The sequence below is a fragment of the Lutra lutra genome, chromosome 7 (assembly GCF_902655055.1).
Source record: "Lutra lutra chromosome 7, mLutLut1.2, whole genome shotgun sequence".
NCBI lineage: Eukaryota > Metazoa > Chordata > Mammalia > Carnivora > Mustelidae > Lutra > Lutra lutra.
Genome location: NC_062284.1, coordinates 40,695,040 through 40,717,637, shown reverse-complemented (window position 1 = coordinate 40,717,637; position 22,598 = coordinate 40,695,040). Strand labels below are relative to the sequence as shown.

Genomic DNA, 22,598 nt, shown 5'->3' with positions numbered 1-22,598 from the left:
CCATTAGGTACAAATTTTAAATACAAATTCTCCCACATTAAAATTCTTCAGGAATCACAAGCGCTTGCTGGGCTAAGTGAATTGCAACCCTGTTTTGAGTGGTAAGTCCTGCTCTAATCTTCACAATTTGTCTTCAATTTAGTATTGCAGCGTCTTCAACAGTATTACCTAGAACATACTTAAGGCATAAAGTGTGACTGCCCTAACATTCCTAATTGTGTATCTAACAGTGGATAAGATTAATCTCTCAAAGTTAGAATTCCCTTATGCATGATTTAGCAAACCTGGTGAATTACTCGGAAAGGAAGCAAGTTCACCTGTCTGGGGCTTGAAAGCCGCCGGCCCCACGCCCCTCCTCCCTCCACACCCCGCCCTCCCCAGGCAAGTCTGGAGTGGCGCGTCGGAGCGGGGCTGGGCGGGGCCTCCCGGCCCACTCGCATGCTGTCACTTCCAGGTTCGGCGAGCACTTCCGGGTCGACGGCACAGCTCTGCGGCTCCCGCGGCGGCCGAAGAGGTGGTCGGGAAGTGGGTGCTTCCTGCTGGACTGCTGGCTGCTCCGCTTCAGTCCGCTCCGCGGCGGGAAGCGCCTTCCCCGCAGGTACTTGGTGAGCCGGGCCCGCGCTCCCTGCGGTCCCGAGAGGTGGGGCTGCGGTTGGTTGGGTCTTGGAGGGCTGCGTGGAGGGCAGGGGCCCAAGGTGGGCCCTTTACCGACTTTGCTGCCGGGTGGCCCCCGCGGCCGGTACCCGCGAATGAAAAGTGCGGGAGGCGGCGGGAGGCGGTGGCGTCCTCTGCCGGGAGGTTTGTGGTCGTCGGGGCGCCAGCCGAGCGGTCCTGGGGAAGGTCCTCAGCCCAAAGCGGGATTTTTAGCCAGGTGAATGTCTTTACGCATCTAGGGTTGTGTTGTGTTGTTTTTGTCAAATATCAGGAGAGCGCATTCCGTGAGTGTCTCATTCCTATGCTGCTTCGCTTATTTGAAATCTGCCTTAAACTTCAAGCCAGCTCCCTCAGGGTAATGAATTTAAACAGGACTAGGACTACAGAGTTAATTCCGAACGTGGAGCCCTTGTAATTTTCTCAACTGCAGAATGAAGGAGCACGAAATTGATGTGGCGGATACCAGATCTAACAGATTTGAGTATTGCATAAGAAATTTTTAAGAATCTAAGGTCATTAAAGCAAGTAACTTTAACAAATGTATAAAGAACTTAGAGCTCCCTTTTTAAATTAGTATTTATTGAGGTATAATTGACACATTAGTTTCAGGTTCGTGTTTTCGTTTCCGTCTAATAAATAGGAGAAACGGAATTGCTGGATCATTTGGTAGTTCTATTTTTAATTTTTGAGGAACCTCCATACTGTTTTCCACAGTGTTTGCAGCAGTTTGCATTCCCGCCAACAGTGCACAAGGGTCTCATTTTCTTTACCTTCTCGCCAGTGCTTATTTCCTGTCTTGTTAATAGTAGCCATTGTAACAGGTGTGAGGTGATATCTCATTGTGGTTTTAATTTGCATTTTCGTGAGGATTCGTGGTCTTTTTTTTTTTTAAGATTTTGTTTATTTGACAGAGATCACAAGTAGGCAGAGAGGCAGATAGAGAGAGGGAGGGAAGCAGGCTCCCCGCTGAGCAGAGAGCCCGATGTGGGGCTCGATCCCAGGACCCTGAGATCATGACCCGAGCCGAAGACAGAGGCTCAATTCACGGAGCCATCCAGGCGCCCCTAGGATTCGTGGTCTTAAACATCTTTTCATATGTCTGTTGTTGACCTGTATGTGTTCTTTGGGAAAATGTCTGTTGGATCTTTTCTGTCCGTTTTTTAATCGGCGAGTTTGCTGTTGAGTTGTATGAATTCTTTATATATTTTGGATATTAGCTTCTTATTACATACATGATTTGCAGATAGTTTCTCCCATTCAGTATGTTGCCTTTTTTTTTAATGTACTATTATGTTTATTTATTATTACTTTGAACCTCTTTATTTGGCTGTATGACTTGTGTTCAAAATTCCAGTTTCACTTGTCCTCTCTCTTTAATATTTAACTCTTATATTGTGTATGGAGCATATATATAAAAGTCAGTATTTTGAATGATTCAAACCTTCTATGTCTGTTTTACATCGGCTTCCTCTACTATATTGTGTCCCCAGCCTTACAACTACCAATCTGTTCTCTGAATCTACACACTTTTTTTTTCCCTTTCTGGTTTTCTATTCCACATGTATCCAGTATCATACCCATTTGCCTTTCTCTTTCTCACTTAACTTCATTTAATGATAATGCCCATTACATCAATTCCTGCTATAAATGGCAAGATTTCATTCTTTTTATGGCGGAATAATATTCCATTGTGATATATTCCCCACAATTTCTTTACCCATTGATGGACACTTAGGTTGCTCCTATAGCTTGGCTATTATAATGTTGCAGTGAACATATATATTTCTTTTTGAGTTAATGTTTTCATTTCGGGGGGCTAAATACTCAGTAGTGGAATTGCTGTATCATATGGTGGTCATGTTTTTAATTTTCTGAAGAACATCCACACTGTTTTCCATAGTGACTTTACCAATTTACATTCCCACCAGTAGTGCACAGGGGTTCCCTTTTCTCCATATCCTCACCAACGCTTGTTATTTCTTGTGTTTTTGATAATAGCCATTCTGACAGATATGAGGTCATACCTCATTATGGTTTTGATTTGCATTTCCCTGATGATTAGTGATGTGGAGCATCTTTTCATGTGTCTGTTGGCCACCTGTATGTCTTCTTTGGAAAAATGTCTATTAATATCTTCTGCCAATTTTTTTTTTTTAAGATTTTATTTATTTATTTGACAGAGAGAGATCACAAGCAGGCAGAGAGGCAGGCAGAGAGACAGGAGGAAGCAGGCTCCCTGCTGAGCAGAGAGCCCGATGCGGGACTCGATCCCAGGACTCCGAGATCATGACCTGAGCCGAAGGCAGCGGCTTAACCCACTGAGCCACCCAGGCGCCCCTCTTCTGCCAATTTTTAAATTGAGTTACTTGTTCTTTTGCTCTTGAGTTGTATGAATTATATATTTCGGATATTAATTTCTTATATGAATTGCAATTTTTTTTTTCATTCAGTAGGTTGCCTTTTTGTTTTGTTGGTTTCCTTTGCTGTGCAGAAGCTTTTTAGTATGAGGTAGTCCTACGTTTGTTATTTTTGTTTTTTTTTTAATTTTGCTTCTGGTGTCAAATTTAAAAAATCATAGCACCAGTGTCGGGGAACTTACTGTAACTGTGTTTTCTCCTAGGAGTTTTATAGTTTCAGGTTTTATTTTAATCCGTTTTGAGTTGATTATTGTGTATAGTGTATAAGTTAGTGGTCTGGTTTCATTCTTCTGCATGAAGAAGATTTATTGAAGATACTGTTCTTTCACCCAATAGATGGTCTTGACTTCTTCATTCATTGAGCATCTACGCATGGGTTCATTATGGGCTATTAGGTTCTGTTGATGTGTGTGTCTGTTTTGTGCAAGTACTATACTGTTTTGATTATTATAGCTTTCTGATATTGTGGGATCAGGGAGAATTATTCCTCCAGCTTTGTTCTTTCTCAAGATCACTTTGGCTATTGAGGGTTTGGTGGTTCCATACAAATTTTAGGATTGTTCTGTCTCTTTGGAAAAAACCGTTGGGATTTTGATAGGGATTGCATTGAATCTGTAAATTGCTTTGGGTAATAAGAATATATTATTAATATTAATTCTTCTAACCCATGAGCATGGAATGTCTTTCCATTTATTTTGTTATCTTCAATTTCTCTTATAAATGTTTTGTAGTTTTCAACATACACATATTTTCTCTCCTGGTTAGATTTATATCTAGGTATTTTGTTCCTTTTGATGCAGTTGCAAATGTGATTGTTTTATTTCTCTGGTAGTTTTGTTATTTTACCTTTTCCTTTCCAGTTTGGATGGCTTTTATTCCAATTGCTTGCCTAATTGCTCTGGAAGGACTTCCAGTACTTTGTCAAATATAATAATTGGGCAGGAATCTTGTCTCGTGATCTCAGAGGCAAGGCTTTTAGCTTATCGCTACTGACTGTGATGTTAGCTATGGGCTTGTCCTGTGTGGCCTTTATTATGTTGAGGTATGTTCCCTCTAAATCCACTGCATTGAGAGTTACCATAAATGGATGTTGAATTTTGTCAGATGCTTTTTCTGCATGTATCGAGATGGTCGTAGGATTTTTATCCTTTATTTTGTTAATATGGTTTATCACATTGGCAGATTTGATGCCGTTGAACCATTTCTCTACCCTCAAATAAATCCCCCTTGATCATGGTGTATGATCCTTTTAATGTATTGTTGAATTCAGTTTGCTAATATTGAGGATTTTTGCATGTATATTCATCAAGGATGTTGGCCTGCAATTTTTTTTTTCTTGTGGCATCCTTGTCTGGTTTTGGTTTCAGGGTAATACTGCACTCTTCAAATGCGTTTGGAAGAGTTTTCCTTTTCTATTCTTTTTTAATGATTTATGTATTTATTTGAGAGAGGGAGAGAGCACGTGACTAAGCGCCCAAGTTGGGGGAGGTGCAGAGGGAAAGAATCTTCATTCAAGTAGACTCTCCACTGAGTGGGGAGCCCAGTGTAGGGCTCAATCCCATGACCCTCCTCTTCTATTTTTTGAAAGAGTTTGAGAAGTACTGGTGCTAATTCTTCTTTGAATGTTAGGTAGAATTTATCAGTGAAGCCATCTGATCCTGGACTTGCATTTGTTGAAAGTTTTTGTTTACTGGTTAATTTGTTTACTGGTAATTGGTATATTCAGATTCTCTATTTCATCATTGTTCAGTTCTGTGCTTTCAGGAATTAATTTCTTGTAGGTTGTCCAGTTTATTAGCATATAATTGTTCATAGCAGTCTTTTAAGATCCTATTTCTGTGATGTCAGTTGTAACATGTTTTCCATTTCTGATTTTATTTATTTGACTTTTTTCCAGGTGAATTTTACTAGAGCCTTGTCAGTTTTATCTTTCCAAAGAGCCAGCTCTTTTTATCATTTGGAATTGCTAGTTCTTTTAAATCTCTATTTCACCTCTTTTTTTTCTTCCTTCTGCTTATTTTGGGCTTCATTTATTTTCTGTGTGTTTTTAGTTCCTTGAGGTGTAAAATTAGGTTGTTCGTGAGACTTTTCTTATTTCTCAAGGTAGACATTTATCAATATGAATTTCCCTCTTACAGCTGCTTTTGATGTAGCCAACAATTTTTTCTTATGTCTCAAGGCATTTTTTATTTCTCTTTGATTTCTCCTTTGACCCATTATTAAATATAGTAACATGTTGCATAATCTTCACATATTATGAATTTTCTAGGTTTCTTTCTTTCTTTTTTTTTTTAAAGATTTTATTTATTTATTTGACAGAGAGAGATCACAAGTAGACAGAGAGGCAGGCAGAGAGAGAGAGAGAGGGAAGCAGGCTTCTTGCTGAGCAGAGAGCCCGATGTGGGACTCTATCCCAGGACCCTGAGATCATGACCTGAGCCGAAGGCAGCGGCTTAACCCACTGAGCCACCCAGGCGCCCAAATTTTCTAGGTTTCTTTGTGTAATTTCTAGTTTTGTGCCATTGTGGTCGTATAAGATGTTTGATATGATTTCAGTCCACCTAAATTCATTGGCTTGTTTTGTGGCCTAACCTTTGATCTATCCTGGAGAGTGTTGTGTGTGCACTTGAGAAGAATTTGTATTCTATTGCTTTTGGATGGAAGGTTCTGTGTATATACATGTTAATTCATCTGATCTGACCTGTTCTAAGACTGATGTCTCCTTACTAATTCTCTGTCTGGATGATCTATGCACTGATGTAAATGGAATATTGAAATCTACTATTATTGTATTGCTCTTTATCCCTTTAGGTCAGTTAATACTTTTTTTTATATGTCTAGGTGTTCCTATGCTGAGTGCACCAGTATTTCCAAATATTCGGTTCTGTGTTGGATGGACCCCTTCATCATTATGTGACACACATCTTGTCTTATCACAGCCTTTATGTTTAAGTCTGTTTTTTCTGATGTAAGTATAGTTGCATTAGTTTTCTTTTGGTTTCCATTTGCATGGAATATCTTTTTCCATCTCTTCACTTTCCATCTGTATATGTTCTTACATGTAAAGTGAATCTCTTGTAGGCAGCATATAGATGAGCCTTGGTTTTTTTTTAATCCATTCAGCCATTCTCTGTCTTTTGATTGGAGAATGTAGTGCATTTACAGCTAAAATACTATTGATTGGTATGTACTTATAGTCATTTGTTAATCGTTTGCTGGCTGTTTTTGTACTTCTTTTCTTCCTTTCTTCTTGTTCTCTTCCTTTGTGGTTTGATGACTTTAGTCGTATCCTTTATGTTTTGTGTTTTTACTATAGGTTTCTGCTCTGTGATCACCATAGGCTTACATATAACAACTTGTGTCTATAATAGTCCATTCTTTTTAAGTGTAAGTAACATACAGTGTTAGTTTCAGGCATACAGCATATCAGTTTGACAGTTTTATACATTACTCAGTCGCCACGATAAATGTAGTCACTGTCACCATACCGATGTTAATACAGTATTGTTGACTATATTCTCTATGCTGTACTTTTCATCTCTGACTTATTTTATAACTGGGAGTTTATACCATTTACTCCCCTTTATCTATTTTGCCCATTCCTGCCACTGGCCTCCCTTCTGGCAACCACTAGTTCTCTGTATTAAAGAGTCTGTTTTGTTTTGTTTTGTTTTGTTTTTTTAGAATGCTCCTGTAGGTGAAATCATACGGGATTTGTCTTTCTCTGTCTGATTTCACTTCCCATAATACCCTCCTGGTTCATCAGTGTTGTCACAAATGACAAGATATTCCTTTTTACGGCTGAGTAATATTTGTTTATATATATCACAGTTCTATAGGGAGTTTTGAGTATGATTGACACACACAATGTTACATTAGTTTCAGATGTACAGCTAGTGATTAGGCAAGTTGATACACCTTATGTTCACAAGGGTAGCTACCATCTATCCTTTTACATTGCTTTTCAATATCATTGACTGTATTCCTTATACTGTACCTTTTATTCTCATGACTTACTCATTCCATAACTAGAAGCCTGTATCTCCCTCTCCCCTTCACCCATTTTATCCAACTCCTCACCCCTCTTCCCTCTGTCAACCATCAGTCTCTGCTTACCCATCTGAGTTTGTATTTGTTTATCCATTTGTTAGGTTGTGTGTGTGGGGGGGTGTTTTTTAAAATCTTTTGTTTCCACTTGTGAGTAGAATCATATGGTATTTATCTTTCTCAGTCTGACTTATTTCTCTTATTATAAGACACTCTACCTCCATCCATGTGGTCTTAAATGGCATGATGCCATCCTTTTTTATGGCTGAGTACTAGTCCATTGTGTGTATATATACCACATTTTCCTTATCTGTTTTTCTCCAGATGGACACCTGGGTTGCTTCCATATCTTGGCTATTGTAAATAATGCAGCAACAAACATAGGGGTGCATATATTTTTTCAAATCAGTGTTTTCAACTTTGGGGGTTAATACCTACTACTGAAATTACTGGATTATATGGTATTTCTTTTTTTTTTCTTTTTCTTTTTTTTTTTTTTTTTGAGACCCCCTCCATATCGTTTTCCACAGTGGCTGCCCCAGTTTACATTCCTGCCAACAATGCAAGAGGGTTCCCTTTTCTCCACATCCTCTCCAACACTTGACATTTCTTGTGTTTTTGATACTAGCCATTCTCATAGATGTGAAGTGAGATCTCATGGTTTTGATTTGCCTTTCCCTGACGATTAGTGATGTTGAGTATCTTTTCATGTGTCTATTGGCCACTTACTTGTATGTCTTCTTTGGAAAGAGGTCTATTCAGGTCTGCCTAATTTTTAACCAGATTACTTGATGATTTGGTGTTGAGTTATAGAAGTTCTTCATATATTTTTGGATATTAACCCCTTATCAGATATATCCTTTGCAGAAATCCTGTCCGCCTCACAAGGTTGCCTTTGGTTTTATTGATGGTTTCCTCTGTTGTGTAAAAGCTCTTTATTTTGGTGTAGTCCAGTAGTTTAGTTTTTGCTTTTATTCCCTATGCCTGAGGAGACCTATGCATAAATAAGCTGGTAAGGGTAATATCCAAAAGATTACTGCCTATGTTTTTCTTCCAGGAGTTTTATGATTTTAGGCCTCCCATTTAGGTCTTTAATCCATTTTCTGTTTATTTTGTGTATGGTGTAAGAAAATGGTCCAGCACCATTTATTGAAGATTTACTCTTTTGCCCATTGTATATTCTTGCCTCTTTTGTGATAATTTAATGGACTGTAAAAATATGGGTTTATTTCTGGGCTCTGTATTCTGTTCCATTCATTTGTCTGTTTTTATGCCAAGACCATAATGTTTTAATTACTTTAACTTTGTAGTGTAGATTGAAATCAGGAAGCATGTTGCCTCCAGCTTTGTTCTTTGTCGGAATTGCTTTGGCTATGTCGGTTTGTGTTGTTCCATATAAATTTTAGGATTGTTTGTTGTAGTTCTGTGGAAAATGAGAGTGGAATTTTGATATGGATTGCATTGAACATGTAGATTGCTTTGGGTAATATGGGCATTTTAACAGTATTCTTCCAACTCATGAGCATGGAATATCTTTCCATTTATTTTGTTGTCTTCAATTTCTTTCTTCAGTATTTTATGATTTTTGGTGTACAGGGCTTTCACCTTGCTTAAATTTATTTTTAGGTATTTTCATTTTGATACAATTGTAAATGGGATTGTTTTAATTTCTGATAGTTCATTGCTAACTTACAGCTGTTGTCTAAATAACGCTTAGACTGTTGCCAAAAGAGTATGACACAAGATTTGGTACTCCTACTTTGTCAGTGCATATCTCCATTGGGGCCTCTCCTTTTGTTTTTTAACTCCACCCCACCCACCCACATACTCAGTTTTTTGCCCTCATTAATTTACTGAGCAGATATTTATTTGGCTTCTGTTATGAGTCAGTTACAGGTACTTGCTTTACTTAAGTGAACAAAACAGACAAAAGTCCCTGTTGGAGGATGTAGAAAGTAATTACATAATGTGTTAGGTGATGGTGCCATCAAAAAAGGAAAAGGGGGATTGGGAAGTTCCAGAGTAGAGGTGGAAGTTGGTATTTTAAGTACGGCCATCAGTGTAAGCCTCATTAAGTACATATTATACTTGAAGGAATTAAAAGAACCAAGTGGATACCTAGAGGAAGAGTATCCAGGTAGAAAGAGCCGCCTTTGCAAAGGCTTACATAGGAGGTACATGTCTGTCATGTTCTAAGAATAACATGGAAGACACTGTGTCTGTAGAAGGGTGAGAGCAAGGGAGAGATCCTAGGTAGCCAGATCTTTTTTTTTTTAAGATTTTTATTTATTTGACAGATCACAAGTAGGCAGAGAGGCAGGCAGAGAGAGAGAGGAGGAGACAGGCTCTTTGCTGAGCAGAGAGCCTGATGTGAAGCTCGATCCCAGGGTCCTGGGATCATGACCTGAGCCAAAGGCAGAGGCTTTAACCACTGAGCCACCCAGGCGCCCCGGTGGCCAGATTTTTGTAAGGATTGAGTAAAATGGAAGCCATGGGAGGTTTGGAGCTGAAAAGAGATATGGGCTGCTAGGTTGGGATTAAAGTGTAGGGACAGCGGGGAAGCAGGGCAACCTAGTAGGAAGCTGTTTCAGTAATCCAGTTGCAGATGACTATAGCACAGACCAGGGTGATAACAATGGAAATGGTGAGAAATGGATGGATTTTGAACGCATTTTGAAGATAGAGTTTACAGGATTTTCTAGGGATTGGATGTAAAGGTGAGATGAGGGGAGTAGGAGAGAATTTCAAAGGTTTTTGCATAAGCCCATAGAAGTATGGAGTTACCTCACCTGAAATAGGAAAGACAAAAAGTAAAGATGTTGAGTAGGCAGTTGGACCCAGGAGTTCAAGGGCAAGGTATAGGAAAAGGATAAATCCGTGAGCCTAAGATAACAACCCAGAAAGCATCGTGTCCCAGAAGCTAAGCCAAGATCCTTTATCAAAGAGGAGGGAGTAATTAGCTGTGTCAAATGATTAAGTCTGGAGAGGACTGAGAATTTTGGGTTAGCTTTACTAGTGCCATTGGTGACCTTCACCATCTGTTTATTTTGAATGTTGGAGGCAAAAGCCTATAAGGAGTGAGTCTATGATGAGTGAGTGGAAGAAAAAATGAGAGAAAAGGAATGAGAAGGCACTGAGTACAGATAACTCTTAGGAGCACGGCTGCACAGAGAAATATAGTGTAGCTAGTGAGGAAAGGGAGTTGAGACTTTATTTATTTAGGAAGATGGGAGAAGTAGCCACCTGTTTGCTGATGGCAATAATCCATAAAGATGGGAAATTTGACGATAAGGGAGAGGAGGACTAATTATATTGTTGGGATGATATTCTTGAGTGTACTAGAGAGGCTTGATGCAGAGATAGAATGATGCAGAGATAGATTGTATTTGCATAACAGCATGGATAGTTTTGCTATAGTGACTGGCAGGCAGGCAGAGTATGTGGTTACAGATACTAGTAGATGGTTTGATGCCATTTTAAGAGTCTGGAAGTTTTCATTGCTTTATTTTCTTCAATAAAGTAGAAAACTTTGTATTATACTTAGACAAATTTATAATATTTAATAATAGCATTTAGACATAGCACCAAATGACTAACAAATACTTATTGAATACATACTCTCTACTAGGCATTGTTCTAGATGGAAATATATAACTGAACAAAGTCCCCATCCTTATGGAACATCTCTTTTAGTGGATGGAAACAATAAGCATATATATGTCAGCTTCAGTGAATGGTATGGATGAAACTAAAGTAGTATGAATGAAAATAAAGTACAATAAGGGGTAAGAGAGGTAGTTCCTTTTTATAGGTTGGCCACAGAAGTTTTTTTCTGATGAAGTGACATTTGAGCAGAGGTCTGAATTAAATCAGGGAGTGAACCATGAAGGGATCTGGTGAGAACATTTGAACCAAAAAGGACAGACAGTGCAAAGACCCTAGTGCAAGACTCTTGCCATATTGAAAACCAGCAAGGGACCAGTATGATTGCAGCAGAGGGAATGAAGGAATAAGTGGCAGAAGGTTAGTTCATTGAGGTGATGGAGGACCACAATCATGTTTTTTACTCTGAAATAGGATGCTGCTATTGGAGGTTTTGAATAAAGGGGGATTGGGGTAATTTGTTTTATGTTTCAAAAGGCTCAGTGTGGCAGCTCTAGGGGCAGGGGTTTTACTGGCCATGGTAGAAACCTGGAGACCTCTTATGGGGCTATCATAGTAATCTTGCTGGTAGATGATGGGGACTTGATGGTGTAGTACTGGAGATGGTAAAAGTTGTCAGTTTCTGGCTATACTTAGAAGAGCTGAAAAGATTGACAGATTAGATGGAGAGTGAGAGAGAAGCTGATGTCGAATGTAAAATTGCGGCGGGGGACTAGATTTACTGTTTACTAAGGTGGGCGAGGTGAGGGTAGAAAGGGTTTGGAGGGACAGTACCAGGAATTCAGTTTTTTATACATTTCATTTGAGCTACCTAATTGGTATTTCCATTCATTGGCAAGGAGGCAGCTTTATATAGGGCAACAAAGGGAGAAGGACTGGAGATAGACATTTGGGAGTCATCAGCAGATAGCCTAATACTAAGGGAGTTAAAGCATCTAGAGAAGACCTAAGAAGCCTTAGGGCACTCAAGTAGAAGTCACATACCTGCAGAGGGATGGGCCAAAGAAAACAAATACAGTAGTATCCAGTGAGTTAGGAGGAGAGAATGAAGTGTGGGGCCCCAAAAGCCAAAGAAAAGGTTTCAAGAAAGCAGAAATGATCTCATATCAAGTGTTCACAGGTATATAATGTGAAGACTGATAACCAGTCATTATTTTTGCTGAGTTTTGCCTGATAACTCCCTGTATATGTCTCCTGTCCATCTCTAAGCTGAAAGTGCCACGAGGTCAGGGATCTTGTGTATGACTTGTAGCTTAGTATTTGTTGAACCTCTACTACTGTCCCCCTATTCAAGCCCTCATCTTCCAGTACATTCACCCTGGCATCCCTCCTGTTGGAACAAATACATTCATGCCATCTTCTTCATACTTAGACCTTAATACTGTGGGACAACTTACAGTTCTCTCTACAAACTGTACTATTTTCATACCTTTCAGCCTACGATGATCTCCTGCTTTTGCTTGGCTGAAGTCTAGCTTAAATAATCAGGAAGCTTGGGGCGCCTGGGTGGCTCAGTGGGTTAAGCCGCTGCCTTCGGCTCGGGTCATGATCTCAGGGTCCTGGGATCGAGCCCCGCATCGGGCTCTCTGCTTGGCGGGGAGCCTGCTTCCTCCTCTCTCTCTGCCTGCCTCTCTGCCTGCTTGTGATCTCTCTCTGTCAAATAGATGAATAAAATCTTTAAAAAAAAAAAAAAATAATCAGGAAGCTTTTGTTAACAAGTTCACTCAGTCCACATACACTGTGTACATCTATCATGGTGCTTATTCTCTACTGAGTTAATTGCTGTTTTGTATATCTGTTACTCTCTGTAGAGTATAAGGTTTTTAAAGTCCAGGAGCATATTCTATGCATCTCCCTCCTACCTAGCACAGTGCTGTCTTCTTGGTAGGCACTCTATAAATACCAGATGTTAATTAAGGAATAAAGAAAATGAAGTGGAGGGCATTCACATGTGAGCCAAACATTGTCTGGATCACTGACTGACAGTAAGGAGAAAGAATAGTAGTACACAGTAAATTGATTCTAGATTAGGTCAAAAGGCAGACTTTTAATAGAAATGGTAAAGATGTACCTTCTAATAAATATATCTATGCTTTGTATAAAGAAGTATAAATGCCCATGTCAAAGTAACAAAAAAAAGAAAAATCATTTTTAATGTTCTTTGTGTTAATTATATAGCAGTTTGCAATTATTATGAGTTATAATAGCATATATTAGGATGTATGAAGTAGACTATATTACATTCATGGTTTATAATGTTTAATACTTTCATATTAAATTTTTAGGACATCAATGCAAGCCTGAATAGGAAAAACAATTTCTTCCTCCTAAGCCATGGCATATCAATTATACAGAAATACAACTTTGGGAAACAGTCTCCAGGAGAGCCTTGATGAGCTCATACAGGTGGGAGACTAAAAACCCAACTTTTACTTAGATGAGTCTATAAGTTTTGTTAGATCCCTTCTCGCAGGCAAAGTGATGAGGTTAAGTATCTTAGAATCTTTGACCCAGCAAGTCAGTATTTATCCCATCCTGACTACAGGCCATAAAATATAATGAAGATCAAATGACATGGTTTAACATGCCCAAATTTTCAAGGATTTTTGTTAAACATAAAAATTGAGATTATTGGTTTTCTCTTACTTATAAAACATAGTCTCTGTAGCTTTAAGATAATTTCAGATCATTTGATAGTCTTTGAGATTTAAATTTGAATCTATATTTCAGTTTTAGGAGAAGTAACCTTTTAAAATAAACTCATCTAAGAACATAAGTGTTTCCATTTGTTTTCATACATTTTATGAGCTTTGATGAGATTAGGTTTTTAAAAAAATAGATTACTGGGCCTGCTTTTTTTTTTTTTTTTTTAAAGAAACTGCATTCCTTCAGTCGATCAAATGCCTCTTTCCAGACACTGTAAAAGAGTTATAGAGTCTTGTCCCAGGAGTGCAACATCACTGCATGTTTTCATCTCCAAATTATGTTTGTGTTAAGATAGTGCAAGAAACTATCGTCAGGCTTTTACTCCTTAATTGTCATTATGTTAAAGAATAAGGGAGTCTGGTTTAAGAGGCTCTGGTTAACCTCAGTTAAATTTTAGATGATAATTCATATTTTGTCTTTAATGTCCTTCCCTAAAAGGATTTATGACTTTTACATTTTCTCAGTCTCAACAGATCACCCCCCAACTTGCCCTTCAAGTTCTACTTCAGTTTGATAAAGCTATAAATTCAGCATTGGCGCAAAGGGTCAGGAACAGAGTCAATTTCAGGGTAAGGATATTTTACTAAATCTAAAAGCTTGCACCAGTGGTTGTTAACAACAGTGCTTTTAAGAACCCCTTCATATTTAGGAATCATAAAAGGAAGCGATGGTTTAATTATACTTTACTTTTAAATGACCTCCATACTAAGTTTATCCACTTCATGTGAGACAGTTGTTTTTAGATTTTTATTCCATTGTTTCACAAATAAGCTTATGTATGTTTGGCTGCCTTCCCTGAAGAGTTACTGAGATTTCAAGCACCTGAACCATTACCTGCAGGATTGAAGGTAAGTGACAAAGTACTCCCTAAAGCTCCCTTCCGTTTTTCAAACTCTGGTCTTCACCCATTCCATGGAAGTGCGTTCATGTTGCCTCCCACCGACTCTTATGAAGACCTGAACTGGTAGTAGATCATGGTCTCTTCTGATAGCTTGATCTCATTTGAACAGTAATCCCAAACTGAACAAAATTGTCTTTCTCAACTTGATGGTAAAGTCAAACTAAAAGCCCACTGAAAGTATCATGGTGAAAGCAGTAATTTTACCACATTGATACTGATTTTGGTGGAGTCAGATATGTAACAGTGTACAATGATATTTAGTTATATATAATATTTATGCTTATGTTGTTTTAAGGGATACCATACAGTAGAAATTAAAAGGTTACACTATATGAAAAGAACATAGAGGTTAATTTGCTTTTAAGAGAACCATAGCATTTGGGGGTTTTCTTAATGTTTTGAACTAAAAATTTATTCAGCAAACACTTCAGTGCCTGTTACATACCAGGCGTTGTTGTGGATATTGGGTTGGCAGAGAACAAATTTAGTGAAGGGATAAAGCATGCATGTTATAAAATGTTTCACATGCTTAAAAGTTATCTGGAGTAAAATGTATCTTTATAAAATTTTATCAATAGGTTCTTGAATTTTTAACATTTTGGCAAAAGTAGGTTGCTGTGTTATACAACCGTGTGTACAGATCTGCCAAGATGCTTTAATTTGAAATCAATCCATGTTGATACCTGATAGTTTTCTAGTTGTATTATCATCACTCTTCAGTTCCTTTCAGCATAATTAGACATTTGCATTTCTCATGCATAATGTTTGGTAAGTTTGTGTATTTTCAAAAAATTAGGTTTGAGCAGATCTGACTTTATCATTCTTGTTTTTTCTTTTCCTACTGTTCTAACCTCAGGCTTTCATTACCTACCTCTCCCGTTATAGCAGACTTGATCAATTTTATGTCCAGAAAGTTTGCAAATAACCTGTTTTGCTTGGTGGGATATGTGAGAAAGGCAGAAGAGATCACACATTGTTTGTTTCTAATTTTCAAAGGCATTTGGCTAGATCACATTGAAATTCATATTGTTGTAGTGAATTTTACTGACCCGAGGGCTCATTGAAACAATACTCTTAGATAATGTGGTAAATTTTTTTTTTTTGTTTTAAATCCTCAAAGGAATTTCATAAAACTGAGATCACTTAGTAGAATGTTACAGGGGGGGGAAATCTCCTTGAGTATGAGAATTAAGATTTTAATAATTTCTAATTTTTAGGGAGAACATTTCTTTTAATAAGAGTCAGCATATGCTTTTGATAGAATGTATGCTGGCAGGTGAGAGTTATAATTAATGTTAAAATACTAAACTTCTGATAGTGAACATTAAAAGATTTAATGGTCAAGAAAAGTCACCCTCTAAATGCCCTGTCTGTTCCATTTTCTACAATAAACAAGATATTTTTTTTTAATTTTTTTATTTTTTTCAGCATAACAGTATTCATTATTTTTGCACCACACCCAGTGCTCCATGCAATCCGTGCCCTCTACAATACCCACCACCTGGTGCCCCCAACCTCCCACCCCCCACCCCTTCAAAATTCTCAGATCGTTTTTCACAGTCCATAGTCTCTCATGGTTCACCTCCCCTTCCAATTTCCCTCAACTCCCTTCTCCTCTCCATCTCCCCTTGTCCTCCATGCTATTTGTTATGCTCCACAAATAAGTGAAACCATATGATAATTGACTCTCTCTGCTTGACTTATTTCACTCAGCATAATCTCTTCCAGTCCCGTCCATGTTGCTACAAAACTTAAACAAGATATTTTAACTGTAAGAATGTTGCCCAGTTGTAGATTAATGTTTGAAAAAGAAACATGTATTTATTAAAGGTGCATTCAAGATACTGTTTGCCAGATCAGTTACTGTGGAAATCAGTTACTTGACCAAAGCCCAATATCAGAATTATTTTTTAATATTTAAAAAGTTCCTTTCAAAACATTTTTTATTTTAAAGTGTTGATTCTTGAGTTCCTATACTTGATTATGACTTTCTCATGAAGACGGTGAATAAGATATTTAAATAACTAAACATATTGTAATAAAGATTTTATATTTATTAGGGATTCTAGCTCACTAAACAATTCTAAAGAGAAGTGTGACTCGTCAGTTAATTGTGTTCAGCTCTGGTCATGATCCCAGTGTCCTGGGATTGAGCCCTGCCTGTGGCTTCCTGCTCAGCGGGGAGCCTGCTTGTCCCTCTTTCTCTGCTTCAACCCTCACTTGTTCTAGTGCATTCACTCTCACAAAAAAAAAAAAACCTTAAAATATATCATCTTGTGTTCACATTTTATTAAGCTTTTGTTGGCTCAAAAGCATTTAATATAGCAATAAAATAAGTGAAACGTTTATATAACAGAATTTCAATATATATTTGAAAGTGAATGGTCACACACTAGGCATAAGTCCCAATGACATGGCCTTGTTCAGATAATTGGCATAGCTGTCCCTAATTAGATGTGACGGTAACATTACACACAAGTTCAGGGATGCTAGAAATGAACATTAAAATTGGCATTTGGCTGTGTAGCCTTCTAAAGACTCAGACTATAGCTAAGGAGATTTTTTTTTTTTTAATAATTCTTTGTTAACCTAATAGTATGTCTTATGTGGTTTTCCATGCATTAATCTTACCACTCCACTGAAACTCTTCTTGCCATGCCATTGCTAAACCTCATGCATAATTTGTGATATTATTGATTAGTCCTGGCTTCCATTCTCTGACTCCTCTCTTTCTTAGACCCTTTGTAGTTTAATTATTGGTATTCCTTAGGTTTAGCTAGGGCTCCACATGGTCTCTGAATGAATGCTTCCAACGCTGTGGCTCTAAAGTCAATAGGCTTATGCGCCCAGGCTTTCCTCTACACACCAGCTGGTTATTGCACATGGTGATTTAGAGTGCACGGTTACTGGAGCCAGAATCTTGAGGGGTAACAAATTTTGTCTCCCCACCATAGCCAATTGGTTGAGGAATTTTTTTTTTTTAAGATTTTACTTATTTATTTTAGAGAGGGTGGGAGAGGAGCAGAGGGACAGGGATAAGCAGACTCGGTGCTGAACGCAGAGCCCATAACCCTGCTTTAATGACCCTGAGATCATAACCTGAGCAGTTTCATGACCCTGAGATCATAACCTGAGCAGAAATCAAGAGTCAGATGCTCAAGCAGCTGGGCCACCCATGTGCCGCTCCCTCCAGTTCACTCTGCCTCCAATCAGCTCTTCCTGTTATCAGGAGAAATGCAAATCTGATGATACTACTTTGCTCAAAATCTTCATTTACCTAAGACTTTTAGGATAGAGCAAAAGCTTTCTAAGGTTCTCCAGGATCTTCTTCCCCTTGGGACTTCCTGACACATTTAGTTTTCTGGAACTTATTGTTCCCTTTATATATGTGTTTTCCTTTCCACTGTCCCACCTCTCCCTTGACTTTTACTCATTTTTCAAAACTTAAACTTCAATTTGTGGGAGAAGCCTTCTGTGCCCCATGTGTTCCATACCCTTGGGTGCCCCTAGTTTATTACTCTTTCATGATACTGCTATACTATATATTTTCTTACTTTAATACTCTCCCCTGCTACCCGAAGCTTGATGATGACAGGAATCATATTTGTATGCTCAGGGCCTAGCATAGTCCAACAAATAGTAATGACTCATATTTTTAAAATTTCATTAAGTCATTCATAGCCATTATAGTTTCCCTGATCCTTCTCACTTGATAGAACACTAGATAGACTGTAGCTTTTACTATTATGGGTACCACTACAGAAAATGTTTTTCTGAATTGAAGGTTTGGGGCATATAAATCTCTTACCAATAATAAATTTCCTTTGTGAAGATTCCATGTGTATGCATGTCTCAAGTTTTGATTGTATTCAGTTGGTGTCTTTCCTTGCACTTTCACCCCATTCTTCAAAAATTTCTTTTTAATGTTTAAGCACATATTCCTGCTCTTAAAAAAAATAAAAAATCATTTGCACAGGACAATAATGTTGTAGTTTCTGGGGTTAATAAAGTGATTCATCTGAGTGAAGCACAGGTTGAAAATTGAATGTTTCTGGGTAGTCCCTGCTTCTGTACAAGTTCGGAGTTAACACAATAAAATACAGTAGACCCTTGAACAACATGGGTTTGAACTGCATGGATCCACTTAGATACAGATTTTCTCAATAAATACAGTACTGTAAAGGTATTTTTCAACTTTCTTTTCTGTAGCTTTACTGTAAAAATACAGAATATAATGCACGGAATGTTACAAAATGCATTAATTGAGTATGTTATTGGTAAGGCTTCTGGTCAACAGTCATTATATTTGGATGGAATCTAAAGTGGTGTGTGAATTTTCTACTGCGAGAGCGGTGAACTTTTGTCATGTTGCCACAAGAGGGCAGTAGAAGTACAAATTTAAATTTCCTTTCAACTTTTCAGGTAAGTTGTAAGTTGCAGACTCTTAACAGTGCTGAAAATAGTCTGCTAACTACAGTATATAACTCTTAGTAAAGTTACAAAGGGTGTTTTTTTTTTTTAATTATGGGGTGAAGATCTTAAGGTAAACATTAAATTGCCCTGCTGTTTTAAGAATTAGGTAGTTGATAGCTGAGTTCTCAAATTGCTTTGGGGGAAAAATGACTTCATGGTATATCTAAATGTTTTGTTTTAAAGGGCTCTCTAAATACATACAGATTCTGCGATAACGTGTGGACTTTTGTATTGAATGATGTTGAATTCAGAGAGGTGACAGAACTTATTAAAGTGGATAAAGTGAAAATTGTAGCCTGTGATGGTAAAAGTAAGTGTTTACCTAATTACTGTGAAAGCAAAGCTGCTTGAAATCTTGTTCTTGTGAGTCTTTAGAAAATCTTTGCCTGAAATTACGGGGGAAAATGGCTTCCATCCCAGCTAGATTCTGAATTCCTGATCTCAATTCTCAGACAGTCCTCTCAATGACTTTAAGTGTGAACATTTCATAGGACATGTAGACTGCCTCCGTAGGTTAAGGGATTTTTCCCCCCATGTCAGTTGTAAATTTGGAGTGTTTAATTTTTGAAATTTATCCTAGTTTCTATGTTGCTGGATGCCTATACATTTTATATTTTTAAAATAACTGTAAGAACCTTATCAGGTATAATTGTAAATAACCATTCCTGATCTATCTGTGCAGATATATTTTCTGTGGCAGATCCACGACCTTGTTTAAGTCAAATGTTTCAAAACCTATTCATCTTTCTCTTCCATGATTAGCTATTTCCTTTTTGCTAATTATATTTTAAATATATTTTTACTTTATGATCTGAACCATTTGTGTCTAGACAGCTGTTCTGAAATACAGAAGACTATAACTCTCTAAGAAGTGGAGTTTTGAAAAGCAAAAGAAACTGTAGAAATACCTTAAATTTCTCAGGTTTTGTTATGTATTTTGGGTTTCAAAAGAAATAAGCTAACCAATGAAAAACTGTAAAGATAGAAAAGCATAATTTGCAACACCATCTGTAGATAACATCACTTACTTTCGAGTCTTATGTATCTGTTTTTACAGTAATATATATCCACATGTATACACATTTGCCAATACATCATTTTTCAGGGCTGCATAAAATTATACTTTTGCCCCCCTCCCTTTTTTACCCAAAGAAATAGTCTCTTTTGGGTATCAGAAAGTGTCCAAAACTTAGCAACATTTCAAGGACTTGCACTTTTCAGGTTAGCTAGGAGTAATCATTCTAAGAACTTTAAGCAAAGATGACTTTTTAATATAGTTATCAAATACTTTGCTGTAATGACAGAAAAGATGTAATTTTATAGTTCTGGATTACAAGATGTTAACATTACTCATGTCAAATAATGTATACTTGTTTCATATTAAGTTTTTACCAGACTCTGGAATTTGGGCATTAATTTATAACTTCTCTATCTCTGTCAAAGGACCAGTAGTGGTCAGTAAAACTTGTACCTACGGACATTGTTCTCTGTCTGTACTTTCCAGTAGCCACATATGGCTCTTAAGCATTTGAAATGTGTTAGGGCAACTAAGAAATTTAATGTTTTATTTTTGATTTAATTTTATCAGTTAACTAATAGCCACACATAGGCAGTGGCTACCATGTGGGACATTACAGATACTCTTGCCTAAAGATGCAAGATTAGCTGTTTTTTCAAAATTCAGTAGATGAAAAGTAGCAAATCAGCCTTACCTATTGCCATAGCTTCTGAGAAGTTTGCCCCACTTCCAGCACATGGTATTAACTGATCTTGAAGAAAAAACTGTCGAGTGTTCAGGAAGAGCTTCAATTGTGTTCCACGTATGCTGACAAGAGAAAAAAGAGAATCTTAGAATGTTTTCTTTCCAAAAGTAAAATATAAAAAGTTTGGCATTTAAAAGTAGAAGTTCAAGTAACAGAGAAACTACCATTCCTTAGTGACCAGATAAATGAATGCTACTATGAAGTAAGCCCATTTTTTCTAAAAGTCAGCTTTCTGACATAGGAGGAGTGATAGTGGCTGGAATTTTGGTATGTGCCTCACCAGGAATTAAAATACAATTTTCTTCTGATTATGTATGTTATGGTCCTTTGTGGTTTAAAATTTGAGGACAGTAGAGGACCTGATAGGAAGAGATGGTCATGTAATAGCCCTAGGGACCAAACCAGTATAACTTATATAATGAACCACGTAATACAATTTGGTTTTTCAGTAGCATAACTATGGAGAATTAAGAATTATCCTCTTACCTACGCCTTAAATAACTTTCAAGCTCTCAGGGCAGTTCTTTGATCAGCTTCCCTCAGGTTTACCTTCTCTACTTCCCCACCCCTCACACCACCATTAGTTCCTTTTTTTTTTTTTTTAAGAGATTCTCAAAGTATTTAAATTTTAAATTGCTCCTTGAATTTACTCTTTCTCTCCTGTTTCCTAGATACTGGCTCCAATACTACAGAATGAATAGAAAAAAATGGCTTTTTTATGCCGTCTCTGTTGTTGTTCATCACTTTTTGAAGAGAAGCATAGAAGAGACTTTTTTTTATTTATTCTAGCATTGCGGAAATGACTACACTGTGCTATATATACTACCAGAAGTCCAACAGAAAGAAGCTTATAACCATAGCCTCTTACATTACTTTTTCAGCATGAAGAAACAGAAGTTTTTTTTAACAACAAACATTGTTGCCTTCCTAAGAACATTCTTGAATAAACTCATTTTAAAACTCACTGTGAGTAATAAGTGGTACAGCTATTAAGCTAGCAATATGAGGATATTAGATAAGCATTTGCACCATCCGCCTTACAAAGGAAATTAGGAAGTGCATTCTCTTCACTGAAGGGAGTTTCATCAGCAGGGCAAAACCAAATTCTGGATTGGGATAGGTCTTTTTTAAAAATATAAAACCAAAGTACAATTCAATTAGGAAAAGTTAGACCATCTTTACACAGCTTCCATAACCAAAACAAAACTAAAAAAAAAAACCTAGCAACATGAAATAGTCTCTACATGACATGTAAATAATTTGTTAAGCTGGCCATATTGGTCATATTTCATACATTTTAAAATTATCTACATCTTAACAGTTACTAGACTTCCAATAAAAAGTCCTACCAAATACATGCCATATCTTTGTGTACTTAAAAGAAGTTTGTTTGTCAGTATATATAATGAAGAATGTGGCTTTTCTAAAGTATCAGAGGGAGAATATCGGGCACCGGGTAGGTTAAGTAACTGAAATTCAGCAGCTGACGATAGATGAGTCAAGACCAACTACTTTTAATAAGGATCTGACACTTTATCTTTTAGTGAGGGTAGGCTCTTGAGGGTCCCATCCTGTGGTCACCTGCAATTAGTGTGCCAAAGCCACACTGGGATGAAAAATTACCTTTTTCTCTCTGAAAGTTAATGCTGCTGAGAGATAATAAAGTTGGTGGTAATCTTCAGGAAAATAGCTTTTTACAAACCTATTAACAAGGTAAATAGGTTTTTGTATTACACATAGTCCCCCTTTTTTCATTTGTAGAAGCACATTATATAACAAGTGTCATTTTTTAAGCAACCACGACTCAAGTGTGATCGCTTTTCACTTTAGCACCACAGACTTTGTAAGATAATAGCAAGCATAACTGACTATTACAAGTGAGACTAAGTACTGTATGTGTGACCCAGATTTTCCTGGATGAGTGTCACAACAACCCAGAAGACCTTTGTTCCCTTTTTACAAATTAAGAAACCA

The 22,598-nt window shown here is 37.4% G+C and overlaps 1 protein-coding gene across 3 annotated transcripts; it reads left to right on the top strand.

The window, feature by feature from the left end:
* The first annotated feature begins 460 nt into the window (after positions 1-460).
* On the top strand, positions 461-21,588 carry GTF2A2 (general transcription factor IIA subunit 2). 3 transcript variants are annotated; one of them, XM_047736078.1, is made up of 6 exons: positions 470-598; positions 5,913-6,039; positions 13,067-13,187; positions 13,952-14,056; positions 19,045-19,171; positions 21,296-21,588. In XM_047736078.1, exons 3-6 carry the CDS (start codon positions 13,116-13,118, stop codon positions 21,319-21,321), a joined length of 330 nt encoding a protein of 109 aa, XP_047592034.1. In that variant the 5' UTR covers positions 470-598; positions 5,913-6,039; positions 13,067-13,115; the 3' UTR covers positions 21,322-21,588. The 3 variants fall into 3 exon arrangements, with proteins under 3 accessions (XP_047592032.1, XP_047592034.1, XP_047592033.1); XM_047736076.1 differs by lacking the exon at positions 5,913-6,039 and having other exon boundaries at positions 461-598; XM_047736077.1 differs by lacking the exons at positions 470-598; positions 5,913-6,039 and adding an exon at positions 727-871.
* Positions 21,589-22,598: the final 1,010 nt, after the last annotated feature.